The 18,357-nt window shown below is 32.5% G+C and overlaps 1 protein-coding gene across 1 annotated transcript; it reads left to right on the top strand.

The window, feature by feature from the left end:
• Positions 1-15,273: 15,273 nt before the first annotated feature.
• LOC132062832 (uncharacterized) lies at positions 15,274-16,921 on the top strand. The gene is made up of 2 exons (XM_059455313.1): positions 15,274-15,806; positions 16,452-16,921. The coding sequence occupies exons 1-2, from the start codon at positions 15,560-15,562 to the stop codon at positions 16,712-16,714; spliced, it is 510 nt and encodes a 169-aa protein (XP_059311296.1). The 5' UTR covers positions 15,274-15,559; the 3' UTR covers positions 16,715-16,921.
• The last annotated feature ends 1,436 nt before the right edge of the window (positions 16,922-18,357 follow it).

Below are 18,357 nucleotides of genomic sequence, written 5' to 3' on the forward strand. Positions count from 1 at the left end.
ATAAGAAAATGACTACAGCAAACACAATTCTCTTACTGCTAAGAGTTCCTGCTAAAAGTAATTAGCATTGGGCTAAAACGATTCAAGAATACTCTTAATACTGTGTCATAATGTCCGCTTTGGGTCAAGTCCGTACGGTTTTTCTCCAAAGGTCTAACGCCATTAAAGTATTCAACACCTTATAGTAAAACTTTTTTCTTTTCAGCTACCAATGTAGGACATTATTCGCACACCCAACAATTACATCCATGTTTGCCATTAGCCTTGCACACTACAATTTGCATTGGGCACCAGCAAGCTGGAACAAGACCGTTGCCCCCACCAAAATGCAAGTGAGACTTCGAAGAAATTCATCTTGGCCGATCTTAAAATTGGCTAAAAGGCTACTATATATGGACTGGACTCGAAAAAATTCACCCTTTTTTACATTAGTGACACACACTAGGTTTGCACGTTTTAACTAAAATCTGTCTTTTGCCTATTGTTAGGTTAAACTTCGTCATATCTGTATCATTTCAAAATGTTTTTTTTTTTTTGACTTGAAATTCACAAAGTGACAATGCATCGACGTAGCGAAATTCATAACGTAACGTTAAATATTTGTCCTTCCAATCATTGCATTTTTTGAGGTATTCTATATAGACTAATTTTACAAAAAGTTAATTTTGTAACTTTATTGGATAAAATCTTAGTAAGCATAAAAACTGTTATTGATCACATATATATATATATGCTATTGTTTCTTACATGAAACGCCATTAAAGAGTGATTTTTTCAATATGAAGTTCGCTGTCATGCAATTCCTACGCTGCCCGTCGCTGGCTTGGAAAATTAGAGGGATGAATTATGAATATCCTCTACTAGTATTCGTATTTAATATATATATATATACACACAACAACAACAACAACAACATACCCAGTGAATCCCACAACGTGAAAGTACGAAGAAGGGTAGAGTGTCTGTGACCTTACCCCACCCAGGTAGGGAGGTCATTTTAGGAAGACCCTCGGCTCAAGAAAAAGCATAGGAATGGTCAGATACGGGCAAACAATTCAAAGCAATTATGAAAATGAAAACAATGAAAGTAAATAAGCCATGATAACCCGATAGATATCGCAGAAATCAAGGGACAAAAAATTATAGGGCAATACAACTACTCGTAAGAAAGGATAAACGCGACTACCTACTAGCCTTCTACCCTAATATGAGTCTTCCATACCCTTCTAACTAAGGTCATGTCCCCGGTAAGCAGAAAATGCGTCATGTCCTATCTAATCACCTCTCCCCAATACTTCTTCGGCCTACCTCACCTCTCTCTTCTCGAAACCGTCGCTGCTTGACCTCTCGCACCTCCGCACTGGGGCATTTGCATCTCTCCGCATCACATGCCCAAACCATCTCAGCCTCACTTCCCGCATCTTGTCTTCCACCAAGGCTACTCCAACCTTGTCTCGGATGACTTCATTCCTAATCCTATCGCTCCTAGTGTGCCCACACATCCATCGCAAAGATTCTCATTTCCGCCACTTTCATCTTCTGAACATGAGATTTCTTGACTGGCCAACACTCCGCCCCATACAACATAGTTAGTATATATATATATATATATATATTTTTTTTTAAAAAAAAAAATTTATAAATATTTTTTTGGCTAAAAAATTTATGTATGAAATGCATATATCTCGCTCAAGGCTTAAAAAGTTCCTCAAAATTTAATGTGTGAAAATGGTATGAAAAATGTATGAAATGTGTATATCTCGTTCAAGGCTTAAAAAAATCCGTTCAAAATTGTGTGTATGAAAACAACATGAAATTTGTATCTCGCTCAAGTCTTAAAAATTTGCTTACACTTTCGTGTATAGAGTTCATGTTAGATTTCTATAAAATTAATACAACTACAACAACATTGTATACAACTTTGATACAACATTGAAGACTTAAAATAATCGCTCAAATTTTTGTGTATGAAATGTGTATATCTTGCTCAAGGCTTAAAAAGTTTGCTCAAATTTTATGTATGAATAACGTATGAAATGTGTATATCTTGATCAAAGCTTAAACATTACGCTCAAAATTTTATGCATGAGAATGGTATGAATGTGTATATCTCATTCAAGACTTAGAATTTCATTCACATTTTTCGTATATAAAGTTCATATTAGATTTTTGAAAAATTAATACAACTACAACATTGTAACAACTTTCATACAATATTCAAGACTTAAAGATTTCGCTCACAATTTTGTGTATGAAAATTATATTAAAAATTTCGCTCACACACGCACACATTTCATACATTTTTCATACACAAAAATTTGAGGTAATTTTTTAAGCCTTTGAGCAAAAAAAAAAAATTAATTTAAAAAAAATATATATATATTTTCTGGAAAAAAAAATAAAAAAAAAATGAAAAATATATGAAAATCCGTCATGTTTCGTAATATATCGTTATGTTTTGTAAATAAGGAAAACTATCGTCACGTTTCGTAAATATTTCTCCTTAACATGTATATATATATATATGTAGTTTTCCCTAAAATTTGCTTGTGTGAAGATATGCGCATTAATTTGGACTAAATAATGAGTTATATAACTCAACTAGACTGGTTTATTATTTATTAGCCAAATCAATTTTTTAAAATCTTTTATTTATCATGATTATATAGCTAACCAACAAAACCCCCAAAATTCTTTCTCTAGTTTTGATATGTTTTTTATGGGTCAATTTGACGTACTTGCAGGGTCCAAATTGGCGGTTTAATTTAGGTTACGCTAAAGTTGATCCCTCAATGCATATATGTCCACTTCAACCTATTGTAATTTGAACACGTTATACAAGTTATATTTTCGTGAGTTAATATGCACCTAATAAAAATAACGGAATAGCCTACAATTGTTGTTGCGAGGAATAGGATCAATGTAGTAGACTATGATATACTAACAAATATTGACACGCAAGTATGGATTAAAATTGAAAACCACTCTATAGTAACTCCATTGAAATAAGGATCAGAATTGCAGATATGCTTGAAAGAGACATAATAAAATAGAGAAACTTGAGTAGATCTTAGCTAGAGTACTGAATTTAAACAGCAATTAGTACTAGTCCACCGTCAAAATTAACTTCAGCAGACACTAGGCGGGAGAGCAACCTGTTTGTTATCATTAATAAAAACAAGAACACGAGTGCAGTCCGCTGGCTCTGGAATTGGCTTGGAAATATTTAACACGACGATATGAAGACTCGGGTTTTCTTTATGTATTATACTCACTGCTTTGTCCACATTTTGTCCCATCAGTTCTGGCCATACAGACTTACCTATACAAACACACATCAACAAATATTGTTGCAATTATTAAACATTATAAAGAACAATAAGAAGCAAAACAAGGTGATAAAAAATGAACAAAAATCAACTTACCCGGAACCTTACACTGATCACACTTAGGAAGACTCATATCCCACTAATTACTTCCCTAATTCTATTATCCTATAGAGATATGCAATGTTTGTGAGAATATCACTCTAGGGTGTCTATATTTATTGGTGTCTCTAGTCTTTGTTTTAATGTATTTCCCATATTTAATTCATCCTATATGGTAATTAATTTAAATTTTACTTAGTAATTGAAAGATGGAGATCTTAATGTTAGTCATATGATTTATGTACAAATATGGTAACATATCAAACAAATCATCATATAGTGAAAATACATAAAATTTATTCTAAATTTGTCCTAGTATATTATTTACACACTCCAAATTTGTGAATGTTTCCTTACCTTAATATTCTTTCCTAAACTGTGGCCATTTTCCCCCTTAGAGTAGCGTGTAAAGGGAAGTTCTTCGACTTCTAAATGTGTCATTTTTATTGAATCATTTTTTTTTATTTCATTTGTTTTTAACTACAATAGTAAATTTGTCCGCTTTTATCACGGGTTTATTCTGTGAAACATATTTGTCGATATTTAGATATAAAAAGTAATTTAAAGATACTTTTTAATTAGTGTTTCAAATCAAATTAAAATAGATTAGATTTTTTAATCAATTTTATTATTAACATTTAATTTTATATTTTCCCTATTTTTCATCACGTAAGGAAAATATACATAAACGTATATATTTCCTTGGTTTTTCTTGTATAGCTGGTATACATATATTACTATCTAACTTATTTTTTTCTTTAGAGAATTCATTTTTTTGTGGTTTTATGATATTTCCCTTGAACCAAATTTAAAAAGAAAGGGAAAAAAAAAAACAATAACAAACTACTTCCTTTCGAAATGTTTTTTGACGTGAAATTTACAAAGTAGCAAAGCATTGACGTAGGGAATGCCGTGTCATAACGTAACGTTGGAAATTGAATTTGTCATTTCTATCATTTCATTTTTTGGGGTATTCACTATAGTTGACTTATTTAATTGCAAGAAAAAAAAATTAATTGTGTGATTTTAATGGATAAAATATCGGTGACCATACATGAAATTAACCAATAAAAGTTTATGCTTAAAAACTGTTAATGATCACATATAAGCTACAGCTTCTTTCGTGAAAATCCATACAGTGTGGGCTTCTTAATTGTGAAGTTCGCCGTCATGCCACTCCTACATTGCGAGTCACTGGCTTGGAAAATTAGTGTGGGATCAATGCTCTACTATATTACAATGTTTGATTAATGTCATTTTGGTTTTACTTTATACTCATCTTTTGAATGTAATTTAGTTTGCATACTTATGAGTACTTAAATAAAATAAAATAAATTATTTACCCTTTATTCTGTGTTTTTATTACAAAAGTTTTTTTAATTTCGTATATAGAGGTATCAAATTAATTGGTTAGGTCAAAATAATTTAAACGAGTTAATTCAAATAAAAAGCTTGAGTCAATAAAAAGATAAATTTTGACTAAACAATAGTCATAACTGAACCCGTCCAATTTATTAATTTTAATTACCAAAAAGTTTTATTACTTAATAGCCAAATCAATTTTTTATAATCTTTTATTTATCATCATTATATCTAACCAACAAAAAACCCCAAAAATTGTTTCTCATCGTTCTGATACGTTTTTCATGTGTCTATTTTACGTACATGCGTGGTCAAAATTGGTGCAAGTTTTTAGATGGTTTTAGTTTGGATTACGAACAAAGTGACTCAACAATGATATATATGTTTGGTTCGACTTATTCAAATTAAATTTGAGCACGTTACTTATGTGTTCATGAAATAGCATACACATGTTGCTGCCTGGAGTAGAATCGATGTAGTATACTATGATATACAACAACTATTGACACACTATTAAAGATCAAAATCGAAAACTACTTTAAAGAAATTCCATTGCAACAAGGATCAAAAGTACAGATATGCTTGAAAGAGACATAATAAAATAGAGAAACTTGAGTAGATCTTAGCTAGAGTACTGAATTTAAGCAGCAAATAGTACTAGTCCACCGTCGAAATTAACTTCAGCAGACACTAGGCGGGAGAGCAACCTGTTTGTTGTCATTAATAAAAACAAGAACACGAGTGCAGTCCGCTGGCTCTGGAATTGGCTTGGAAATGTTTAACACGACGATATGAAGACTCGGGTTTTCTTTATGTATTATACTCACTGCTTTGTCCACATTTTGTCCCATCAGTTCTGGCCATACAGACTTACCTATACACACATATCAACAAATATTGTTGCAATTATTAAACATTATAAAGAACAATAATAAGCAAAACCAAGGTGATAAAAAATGAACAAAAATCAACTTACCCGGAACCTTACACTGATTACACTTAGGAAGACTCATATCTCGCTAATTAATTCCCTAATTCTATTATTCTATAGAGATATGCAGTGTTTGTGAGAATATCACTCTAGGGTGCCTGTATTTATAGGTGTCTCTAGTCTTTGTTTTAATGTATTTACCATATTTAATTCATCCTATATAGTAACCAATGTAAAATTTTACTTAGGAATTGAAAGATGGAGATTTTAATGTTAGTTATTTGATTCATGAACATAAATGGTTAGCGATCTCAAACACATCATTAGATAGTGAAAATAAATTAATTGTATTCTAAATTTGACTGGCAATGTGATTTACACACTCCAAATTTGTGAATGTTTCCTTACCTTAATATTCTTTCCTAAACTGTGCCATTTTCCCCCTTAGAGTAGCATGACATGGGAAGTTCTTTCGACTTCTAAATGTTTCATTTTTGTTGGATCATCTTTTTATTCATTTGTTTTTCAATATAGTAGTAAATTTGTCCACATTTCTGACGGATTTATTTTGTGAAATATATTTTTCAATATTCAGATATAAAAAGTAATAAAAGATTCTTTTTAATTAGTGTTTCAAATCAAAATAGATTAGATTTCAAGTTTTATCGATTTTATTATTAACACTTAGTTTTATATTTTCCCTATTTTTCATCGCGTCAGGAAAACATGCATATATATTTCCTTACGTACATATTTCTAACAGCTCCTAAAACTTGGTTTTCCTTGTGCATCTGATATACATATATTAGTTTCTAACTTAATTTTTTTTTTTTTCTTAGAGAATTCATTTTTTGTGGTTTTATTATATTTTCCTTGAACCAAATTTAAAAAGAAAGGAAAAATAAACATCAACAAATTAAACAATACTTCCTTTCAAAATGTTTTTTGACGTGAAATTTACAAAGTGGCAAAGCATTGACGTAGGGAATGCCGGGTTGGAAATTTAATTTGTCCTTTTGATCATTGCATTTTTTGAGGTATTCACCATAGTCGACTTATTTTCTTACGAAAAAAAAGTTAATTTTGTGATTTATTAGATAAAATATCGGTGACCAAACATGAAATTAACCAATAAAAGTATATTGCTTAAAACTGTTATAGATCACATATATGCTATTGTTTCTTTCACGAAAATTCATAGAGTGAGCTTCTTAATTGTGAAGTTCGCCCTCATGCCACTCCTACGTTGCTAGTCGCTGGCCTGGAAAATTTGTGGGGGATCAATGCTCTACTAATTTCATTTTGGTTTTACTTTATATTCATGTTTTGAATGTAGTTTACTTTTCATACTTACGATTAGACAAATAAAATAAAAAACTTTTACCTTCTGCTTAACGCCTTTATTCTGTGTTTTTATTACAAAAGTTTTTTTCGTATATAGGGGTATCAAATGTATTGGTTGGGCCCAAGTAATTTAGACGAATTAATTCAATAAAGGGAGAATAATGTATATATACATAAAAATAGGGTATATTTACAAAATATGACGATACTTTTCAGTTTACAAAACATAACAATAAATTTCTTACAAAACATATACGAAACAAGGCTTAAAATTTTGTGTATGAAAACTGTATGAAATGTGTATATCTCGCTCAAAGCTTAAAAATTTCGTTCAAAATTTTGTGTATGAAAACTGTATGAAATATGTGTATCTGGCTCAAGGCTTAAAATTTTGCTCAAAATTTTTTGTATGAAATATGTATATCTCGCACAAGGATTAGAATTCTCACATTTTTCGTATATGACTGTATAAAAACGGTATGCAATATGTATATAACTATATAAATTTTGTACAAAGACAAAGTTTATGTTAGCTTTTTGAAAATTTAAACGCAATAACATTGGATACAACTTTTATACAATGTTAGCACAAATTTAATATTGTTTATGTACTTAGCATGTAGAAAATAAAATTTAAACATGTCATATATTTATAGGTTGTATTTATATGAAGGGTTGAGCTGTGGTTAATGCAATGGTAGTGCTGGCAGTTGTGAGATTCGTTTTTTTTCTTTTTGTTTGAATTTATGATTCTGGGAGATTTGTTGGAAAAGGGAAAGGGATGACAAAGAAAAGAAATGGGACAAACAACAAAAATGGCTTTGCTGCAATCCAAATTCGCTGCATCGGTGGAGTCAGAGAACGGAAAGAAGGAAAGGGAAGGGTGGGCGAAGCGTTCCCCCGGATACGTATTGAAATAGAGAACAGGAAAAAGAAGGAAGGGTGGGCTTTTAATTTTTTTAAATTTGGTATATTTTGTAATTAAATTGTTATATTTTGTAAATAAGAAAAAATATCCTTATGTTTTATAATTAAGAGTCTTAACTGGTATTATTAGGTCATTTTCCCTTCAATAAAAGGCTTGAGTCATAAGCCGCTTAAACTTTACTTATGTCAAGATATGCATATTAATTTGGACTAAACAACATTTTTTTGCACGGATTGGCCTTCAATGGCGTTGGTCTTTAATTTTTGCCCTTTGCTTAAAAAAGTGGAATATTCTGAGGTTTTGGGTTCAAACCTCCCTTAGTATAAAAAAAAAAAAATACAATTTCGCAAGGCAAAGCTTCGCGAAAATTCTGTCTTATAAGGACGTATTTGCCTTGTGAAATTTTGCAAGGCAGATTTTTCTTCTTCTAAAGTTAGGCCTTACTTTTGCTCAAATAGGCCTAATTTGCTACGTAATTCTGCCTTTTGATTTTTATTTTTTTTTACTGAGCGGGGATTCAAACCCAGACCCTCGAGGTATTTTAGGCAAAGGATACAAATTAAAGACCACCCCCAAATAAGGGCAATCGTGCAAATTGCCCGCTAAACAATGAGTCATAACTCAACATGTCATTCACACGAATGCCCCTATCTTGGGTGATCTTTAATTTTTCCCCCTCAAATTTGTGGTCTTTAATTTTTACTCTTCGACACTTTAAGTAACAAAAAAGTGGCCGAAAATACATGTGACATCGAAGAAATTAAAAAAAAAAAAAAAAAAAACATTAGTTTATATTTTCGCATCATAATATAACACAAGTTATACGCTTAATTTTCGATAGAACTTATGCCGATAGAGACGTAAGTTTAGTTCAGAACCCACAAGTTAGGCGTTACAAGGCACAAGTTGATTCATACAGAATTTATGTCGGACAAGGCAAAAGTGCTCTAAGCTCATGCCTTGCGAAATTAGGTCTTAGATAAGGGTACTTTGGCCCATAAATTTTCATTAAATGAGAAGCAAGAGTAAAAATTAAAGACCATCATATTTGAGGGCAAAAATTACAGACCACCCCGAAATAGGGGCCATCGGTGAAAAATTTACTAACTCAACTCATCCAATTTATTATTTATTAATGTACCCAAAAAAGCTTTATTATTATTAGCCAAATCAATTTTTCCTGAAATTCTATTATTTATCATCATTATATCTAACCAACAAAATCCCTAAAATTGTTTCTCAACGTTTTGATGCATATTTTGTGTCCATTTGATGTACATGCGCGGTCAAAATTGGTGCAAGTTTTTAGATGGTCTAGTTCGGGTTACGAACAAAATGAATCGACAATAAAATATATGTTTGGATCGAATTATTCAAATTAAATTTGAGCACGTTACTTATATTTTCATGAAATAGCATACACATGTTGCTGCCTGGAGTAGACTCGATGTAGTAGACTATGATATATAACAATTATTGACACACAAGTATACATCAAAATTGAAAACAAATTTAAAGAAATTTCACTGAAATAAGAATCAAATGCTTGAAAGAGAGATCATAAAATAGAGAAACCTGACTAGATCTAAGCTAGAGTGCTGAATTTAAGAAGCCAACAGTACTAGTCCACCGTCAAAATTAATTTCAGCAAACACTAGGCGGGAGAGCAACCTGTTTGTTTTCATTAATAAAAACAAGAACATGAGTGCAGTCCGCTGGCTCTGGAATTGGCTTTGACATGTTTAACACGACGATGTGAAGACTTGGGTTCTCTTTATGTATTATACTCACTGCTTTGTCCACATTTTGTCACATCAGTTCTGGCCATACAGACTTACCTATACACACATCAACAAATATTGTTGCAATTATTAAACATTATAAAGAACAATAAGAAGGACAAGGTGATAAAAAATGAACAAAAACCAACTTACCTAGAACCTTACGCTGATCACACCTAGAAAGACTCATATCTCGCTAATTAATTCCCTAATTCTGTTATCCTATAGAGACATGCAATGCTCGTGAGAATATCACTCTAGGGTGCCTATATTTATAGGTGTCTTTAGTCTTTGTTTTAATGTAATTCCCATATTTAATTCATCCTATACAGTAATCAATTTAAAATTTTACTTAGGAATTTAAAGATGGAGATCTTAGTGTTAGTCATATGATTTATGTACATATATGGTGACATATCAAACAAATCATCATATAGTGAAAATACATTCTAAATTTGTCCTGGAATATTATTTACACACTCCATTTGTGAATGTTTCCTTACTTTAATATTCTTTCCTAAACTGTGGCCATTTCTCCCCTTAGAGTAGCGTGTAAAGGGAAGTTCTTTCGACTTCTAGAAGTGTCATTTTTATTGAATCGTTTCTTCTTCTTTTTTTATTTCATTTTTTTTTAACTACAGTAGTAAATTTGTCCGCATTTTTCACGAATTTATTTGTGTGATATATATTTTTTCAATATTTAGATATAAAAAGTAATTTAAAGATTCTTTTAATGAGTGTTTAAATCAAAATAGGTTAGATTTCAAGTATTAATCGGTTTTATTATTAGCAATTATTACTCTTTTTTGGCGCAATAAGGCTATAACAAGTGATATAGATGCAATAGAAGCATCTACTGCCGCTGTGTTTGAAAAATTGTTAATATCATGAAATCTCAATTTCTAGTTTAGGTGATCAAGGAAGTATGACCGCCTTACCAATAGTTGAAACTCAATCGAGATGTTTCGACTATATTCCTACTAATGTAATTTCCATTATCGATGGACAAATCTTCTTATCCGCCGACCTATTCAATTCTCGGAATCATACCTGCTATATTAATGTGGGTATCTCCGTTTCCGCAGTGGGGTCCGCAGCTCAAATAAAAGCCATGAAACAAGTAGCTGGTAAATTAAAATTAGAACTAGCACAATTCGCTATCATCTCTTTTTTTTTTTTCGTTTCATTTAATTGGTCTATGTTATATCCAAGCTAGATTCGTTTATTGACCTGAAAGCAAAGTAAGGCCGAGATCAGGGACTGACGAGATCTCATCAATGGAAACTGGGAGTGCAGGCATGACTTTACAATTGAAGAATTGGGGATGATTATTAGCATTTAATTTTATGTTTTCCCTATTTTTCATCGCCTAAGGAAAATATTCATGTACGATATATTTCCTTCTGTACCACTACAAGAAAACTAGGCAATAGCGACGAGCATTGAAGGACGAGTTGAAAATCTGGTCGCTAAAAGTATATCTACAGGGACCATGTTTTCTTCTCATCCCTGAAGCGCATTTAATTAACGATGGGACTAAATCCAGTGCCTAAAAGAAAGAGTAACTGGTCCCTAATAGTCATAATTGGGGCTCCAATTAAAGCCCACTTGAAATAAAGAGCTTATAAAAAATAAAGAAATCTAAAAATTTCTCCAAGTGTGGTTCATCTCTCTCAAAATAGGTAAGAATGACTAAACCTAATCTTTCATCCACTCATCTGAAGACTCCCAATGTTTATAAATTTGTCATCTCCCTCTTTGAACTGATTCCGACGATATTAGGAGTATGTCCCGCACCTGTAAATTTGTTTCTCTCTTTTCTTTTTCAGTGAAAAATTAGAATTTTCTTCTCTCCGAATTCTTTAATTTGTCATTGTGAATGTGGTTCTCCCAGATTTCCGCTAGGGTTAATTGAGTGCAAAGCCTATTGCGGCGGGCGGCGACCAGAAAAATATGGTCGCTATTGACTTATAGGGACCAGATCTGGACTTTTAGGGACCAGTTTTCCCTTCGTTAATGCCCATTTTTCTTGTCACATGTGCATATTTCTAACAACTTTTACAACTTGGCTTCCTCGTGTATATTAGTATCTAACTTAAATTTTCTTCTTTACCGAATTCAGTTTTTGTGATTTTATGATATTTTCCTTGAATCAAATTTAAAAAGAGAGTAAAGAAAAATAAAAAAGAAAAAAATAGAATGAAAGTTAAAAACGACGATATATAGACCGAATCAATCGAGATCAAAGTTGACGAATTTCTTCTATAATTGTTATCTTTATTTACTTCTTTTTTTACTTTTTCTTCCTTTTCTTTTCCTGTCTTATTTATTTGAGTTCTCCACTTGGTTTACGAAACTGAGATTCTAAATTAGGAGATTGTAGTTGACTAATGGGCACATGTCATGAGGCACAGGTATTTACTTCTAATTAATTTCCTTAGTTATTTAGTTAAGGTATAAAAGTAAATAACCTATAGTATTACATTCACAAGGTAAAAAAGGAAAGGAAATTAATTAAGAATTATAACTACGTCTCATGAGCAGGGACGGATTTACAGCTCATTGAGGGTGTTTACCCGAACAACCTCGGCAAAAAATTACTCTATATATATACGATATTTTGTATATGCTTCATGAAAATACATAGATTTTGAAAGGGAAAAAGTGGGACAAAACTTAGATTGTTACATACGCAAAAGAATAATAATTGGACCACAAAAATTATTTAGTTCATCTTCTAATGAATGATCATTATGATCAATAATAAAAATAAAACTTCTCTTGATGCGCAACCAATTATTAGAGAAAGAAAGTTAATACACTTTTGAACAAATAAAACAAATAGTTTAATTAAAATAAAACGTATATAAAATATAGCAAATTACCAGACTCCTTTTACTTCCTTCTTCTTTTCTTGAATAACCAATCTAGATAATTGTTACCATAAAATTAAGTAGCAGTACTATATTTGATATTTAAGATATTTCTGTATTTTTAGTATAACGATCAAAGAATTATTACAAGGGAAAGAAGAATAAAACCAGTCCTTTTGTTTTATGTTTTATAGCTGGATGTTTTTGTGCGAGTAAGCTCTTTCTAGGATGGTGAATGAACTAGTGCTCAAATGGTTTTTTGGTAAAAGAAAAATAAACCGTGTAAAAGATGATTTACGTTATTTAGTTGAGGAAACATGCCCAGATGTTTTTGATCATGTTCGTGTCAATGTATGTGTCTTGGATTTTTTACTTAGCTTGGAGGTACAAATTTGGTGTGCTAAATTTTTGTAGTAGTCTAACTAGCTAAGGTCTACGTGCCTGTAGGGATCTAGTAGCTCAGTTGGTTGGCTATCTGAACTTTCAACTTATTGGTGAGGGTTCGAATCCCCACGTTGTAATCTCCTCCCCCATTTCCCCTTCCCCTACCCCTTATGTAATAAAAACAAATGGCTGGCCAGCTTATAAGTCATTTTGTGCTTAAAATAAGCCTAAAAAAATAAGTTGGGATAGCCAATTTATTTGTTTTGGCTTATAAGCTATTTTCAACTTATAAGCTGCTTTTTTTAAGCTAAGTCAAACGGGCCTAAGTCGAAAGTTGTCCATTATTTACAAGGCTTTATATGAATCTAGTCAATTAAGAGCGGAGCAAAAGATTGATATATAATGGCAGTTCGTATTCTTGTGCCAACATGTCCGTACCAAAAAGATTTGGAAATTCTGCCGGAAGTGATTGAAGAGTTGTTTGGGTGCATCGAAACTCTCGGCAATGTATAACTTAAGTTGAGCTCGCACTAAACAAAAAAGAATCTGACCCGATACCTACTTGTTTTGACTATTTGGAGTTTCCATCTGATGTACTGCTTTTGTTTTGTCCAAGTTTGGTATAACAACTCAAAAATTCACAATTCAAATATTATAATCACTAAACTCAGAATTGCAATAGGAAAAAAAACGAACTAGGAAATTGCAGAACAACAATCAGCTGGTAAACGCGGACATGATTTTCTTGTAAAATCTTTTAAAATTCAAGGGTGTAAGCGGTTTAAGTCTCTGACATACCAATTAATTGGATAATATGTAATACACGTGCAACCTATAGGATAATATATGTAATACATGTGCAATCTATAGGATAATATGTCAAGCTTGGAATTTCAGATACTTCGATAGAACTGCACTACATGTTAATTTTCCTTTTGTTGATATCAGTATATTTGAATGTAAGATGCTCTAGTGTATTAATTCTACTTCTTTTGCCTCAATGTAAATGACATAGTTTGTCTAGATTTCAGAATCTTAATATTTTGTTTTTTGTAGTTACAATTTTCTACTTGAACGATAATAGTGACTAATCTTTATTGATACTTGCCCTTAGACTCAAATCTAACAATAATGTATATACATGTCACGCTCCTTTGGGAGACGAGTAACACGTATAGTACTGACATATCAGCAAAACGTATTCAAGTGACATAATAAAATTAGCCTTGTTAAAGTGTTCAAGTAAAATGGGCTTAAGTTAAAGTGTCAAGTGAAAAAAGCGGACAAGTTTAAGTGGTCGTCTACGTGTTTTGCCATTTATTTTGTCATTTAGTTCTTTTGATTTTGCATAATTCTGCAATGTGTTTTCTTTGCCGATGGCCTTTAATTAGATGACTTTCTCTTAAGTCTTTTAGTGCTCATCAGGTTTCGGGGTCACTAATGCTCTTTTCCCAAATGACATTACTCGACATGAAATTTAAATTGTATCTATAACTCTATAATGAGTTTGTCAAGCCTTTGCCCATTTATTTTTCCAATGCATTTGCATCTTATCTTTCATTTCACTCTTTCTGTTTTGATAAATCAAATTAATCTTAATTGATGATCGGAAGAAAACTCCGTATACCAAAAAAAAACTAGAGAATTTACAAAGGAATATGGTTTTACTATGATAGGCGTCCAATTTGGATCTCACGGGTGCAACAAAAAGAAACAGGGAAAAGAGGTTATTTCTCAAATGTACAAAATCATTTTCCGTCTCTTCAAAATTAAGCTCTTCTATTTCTCTCACATGAGTGCTACACCACACGCCCTTCGTCTTCTAAATGTCCAGCTGAACAATGCCTTCTTCATGGTGTGTGACACCACCCATTGCATCCTGAACTATTTAAGATATTTTGCCACAAACGTGAGACTACCTAACTATGTAAAAGGAGGTGGTCCGTGTCTATGCCCAAGCTCGTAGGCATGACACACCAGTTGACATATGTAATAAGATGACTTGAACGAGCAGAATCAATGTGTTCTGATTTCAAAACCTGTACCGACCATTTAATGGACCATGAACTAAATGGCCACTGGCCTAATTAAATCATGTGCAAACATAAAAAGGAAAAAAAAACCTCCAAATAAGGAAAAAAACTAGGTTATCTCCCATTAACCAATAAAACAGGTTTAAGCCAAGAAAGATATGAACATTGGAATATATTTCAAAGTGTAGAAGCGACCAGCAAAAGTTCTAACTAGTCTGAAAGTGTCTAAGAAACTCGGTTTAGGTCAGTAACCATTTTTGCATTTGGATGGTGGACTTGGAGTCTGGAGATAGTTAATTCCTGTCTCACCAACCAACTTCAAGAAAATTTTGACTCATTTCCTAATTAGTCATAATTTTGTACTTGGCTTCCTATATATAGCCCAGTCTTTTGGCTCTCTCATCACCACTATCAATTTCATTTCTCTTCTATATTCATTGGCAAATCAACACTGCATCAGAGAACTATAATTATTCTGAAACATGGCTTTGGTAAATGCACAAGCATTTTTGTTACTTGTATTGTTCTCACTCATGTTTGGCATTAGTGTGGCCAACCTTAATTACACTTGGGCCGGAGGAAGCTGGAACAAAAACCAATTGTTCCTATGGTAATAATCACCCAAATGCTACTCAAACATCAAATAAATTCAACGTTGGTGGTTCCGAAAACTGGCATTATGGTTTTGACTATATGGATTGGGCTCGCAAGAATGGCCCTTTCTTTGTCAATGACACATTAGGTACGTCGTCGTCTTCAAGAAGAAAAAAAAGACTGAAGTTTCAAGTTTCTTTTTACTGAAGTTTCAAGTTTCTTTTTTTACATAAGTACATAACTCGTTACTTAATTATGCACCCGATTCAGTGTAGTGGATGTAGTCAAAATCATGTTCTACACCTAGCTGAAATGAAGAAACTAATAAAGTTCTTGCACCTTCCAGCAATGAGATTAGGCTTTTCATCAAAAACTCAGCCAAGAGTTGATTACGGATTCATCTGTAATTAACTCCTAAGCTGGGGCATTAACAGAAAATATTGTATCTTTTTTAAAGCGGTATTCTTCCTTGTATGTATCTTTAATTAAGTATACCTTACACAAACTAACATCTATGATATTGGATTTAATTAACTCACATACACCAATAGAGTGAGTAGTGTAAAGAGTCTCTTATATTGTTAATCAGTATGTTTTGACATTCGGTCTTATTTATCATGTTACCAATCTTACTTTTATGGATGCTTACTCTGTAGTTATCTTTTAGGTGACCTGATAGTGTAAAAAGAAACAATTCGTGCATAAAAGTTAAATTATTCAACATTTGTACGAAATTGGCACCCAATATAACAAAATTATTGTACTTGAATCTATCTCTATATGCACCATGCAGTTTTCAAGTATGATCCGCCAAACCCAAGTGGCGGATTTCCACACAGTGTATACTTATTGCCAAACTACTGGAGCTTCATCAAGTGCGACTTCAGAAGGGCTAAGAGGATAGCAAATCCGAACCAGGGTGCAGGTGAAGGTTTCGAGTTCGTGCTGAAAAAAATGCAGCCTTACTATTTTGCTTGTGGAGAACATGATGGCATCCATTGCAACAACGGCACCATGAAGTTCGTTGTTATGCCACTCAAACGTTGGCCTTTCTGATCAGCTGATGAGAATAGTAGGCTGCTGCTTCAAACTTGTCCGAAAATGCCGACCAATGCCATATTTAATGTTTGCATTTCGGTTTTGTTTGGAAATCAAATAACGAGTGTTACACTTGGTAGATTTTGGAATTTCATTTTTAATTTATTGTGATTGGAGTTTTGATCTAATAACTATTACTGTAATAAATCAGGTAGTTTCTCTGTTCTCTCCTTTCCCCTTCTTTTTATCCAATCGTCTCCCTTCCACTGATCATCTTCTAGGAAACATAGCTTTAGGCTTTTAAGAAACACTATTTCCTTCAATTTAATGGAGTATCACCTTCTCTAACTTTGAGTTTTGACCAACCCATTATTCGGAAAAAAGAGAAAAAAATACAAAGAAACGAAAAAAAAGAACGAAAGACTTGATCCAATTGTGTGTCTGCGTACACATAACTTATTGGAATGGAAGTTGCGAATGGCTGAACATTTCCACTAAATTCCCAGTCAAATGTCAAAAGGATTAAACTTTTGAGAGGGGAGGCGGGAAAAAAAAATTCAACTTTAAGGAGAACTTATCTGAAAAGGTAACGGCAAATTTCAATTATAAAGGATTTAAAAAATAATTGGAATTTTACTTATAGAAGTTGAAACTTCAAAATCTTAATTAGTCTCCCTCTTTTGAAGTTGAGTTAGGTGTGAAGTTCATTTCTTATCATGGTATCAAAATAACGTCCATCTCAATTTCTAGTTTACACTATAATAGGCACTATGTTATATTATTCAAAGCTCCAAATGTTCAGTCCTAAGTATACAAGATATATGGGAGTTTCATATCTGTTGTTAGTCGATCTTCAACTTTAAAGCTAAATTTTGAAGTTTAGTTAGACCCATAATATAATTATCATAAAAATCCCGGCTATTTTTTAAAGATACAACCGAAGAGTGTTCCACTATTTCTACATAAATTAATGGTATAACATACAACTGTTGGCACTTGTGACAGGATATAGAGAAGACTGACATATCCAATTAGTGACACGTAGTATGGATCAAACTTGACAAGCACTGTAAAGAAATTCCATTCGAATATAGACAGTGTGCATAAGTTCATAACCAAAAGACAAAGGTGCAGCATTCTGCATATGCTTGAAAGAGACATTACAACAAAACCACTTTAGTACAAGCTACTCCGAATTTAATTAAGCACCAAAAACAGTACTATTACTGCTCCGTCGAAACTTCATGGCAGAAACAGAGACAGAGATTGTAATTGTCAGCGAACAATAGGTACAAGAGCAACCTGGTTGTTGTCGTTAATAAAAACCAGAACACGAGTACAGTCCACCGGATCTGGAACATTTTGAGACATTTTTAACACGAGGGGGCGAAGATTTGGGTTCTCTTTCTGTATTATACTCACTGCTTTGTCCACATTTTGCCCCAGTAGCTCTGGCCAAGCAGTCTTACCTATACACAATAATGAATACAATTAATCGCTGATCATTCAAACTAAAGGAGAAAACAAGGTGAAAAATTGAAGAAGCTTACCTTGAACCATACATGGAGAACTCATATCTAGCTAATTCCCTAAGTGCTCTAACAATGGACAATATAGATATGCAATGGTTTAGAGAAGATGACTCTGGGATGCCTATATTT

Source organism: Lycium ferocissimum, chromosome 7, assembly GCF_029784015.1.
Source record: "Lycium ferocissimum isolate CSIRO_LF1 chromosome 7, AGI_CSIRO_Lferr_CH_V1, whole genome shotgun sequence".
In the NCBI taxonomy this organism is placed as follows: domain Eukaryota; kingdom Viridiplantae; phylum Streptophyta; class Magnoliopsida; order Solanales; family Solanaceae; genus Lycium; species Lycium ferocissimum.

Excerpts from the sequence above, each read along its gene's own strand:
- LOC132062832 (XM_059455313.1), top strand. The coding sequence starts at position 15,560 with ATGCACAAGCATTTTTGTTACTTGTATTGTTCTCACTCATGTTTGGCA. Across the intron at positions 15,807-16,451 it reads CTTTGTCAATGACACATTAG|TTTTCAAGTATGATCCGCCA; the intron begins GTACGTCGTCGT and ends TGCACCATGCAG.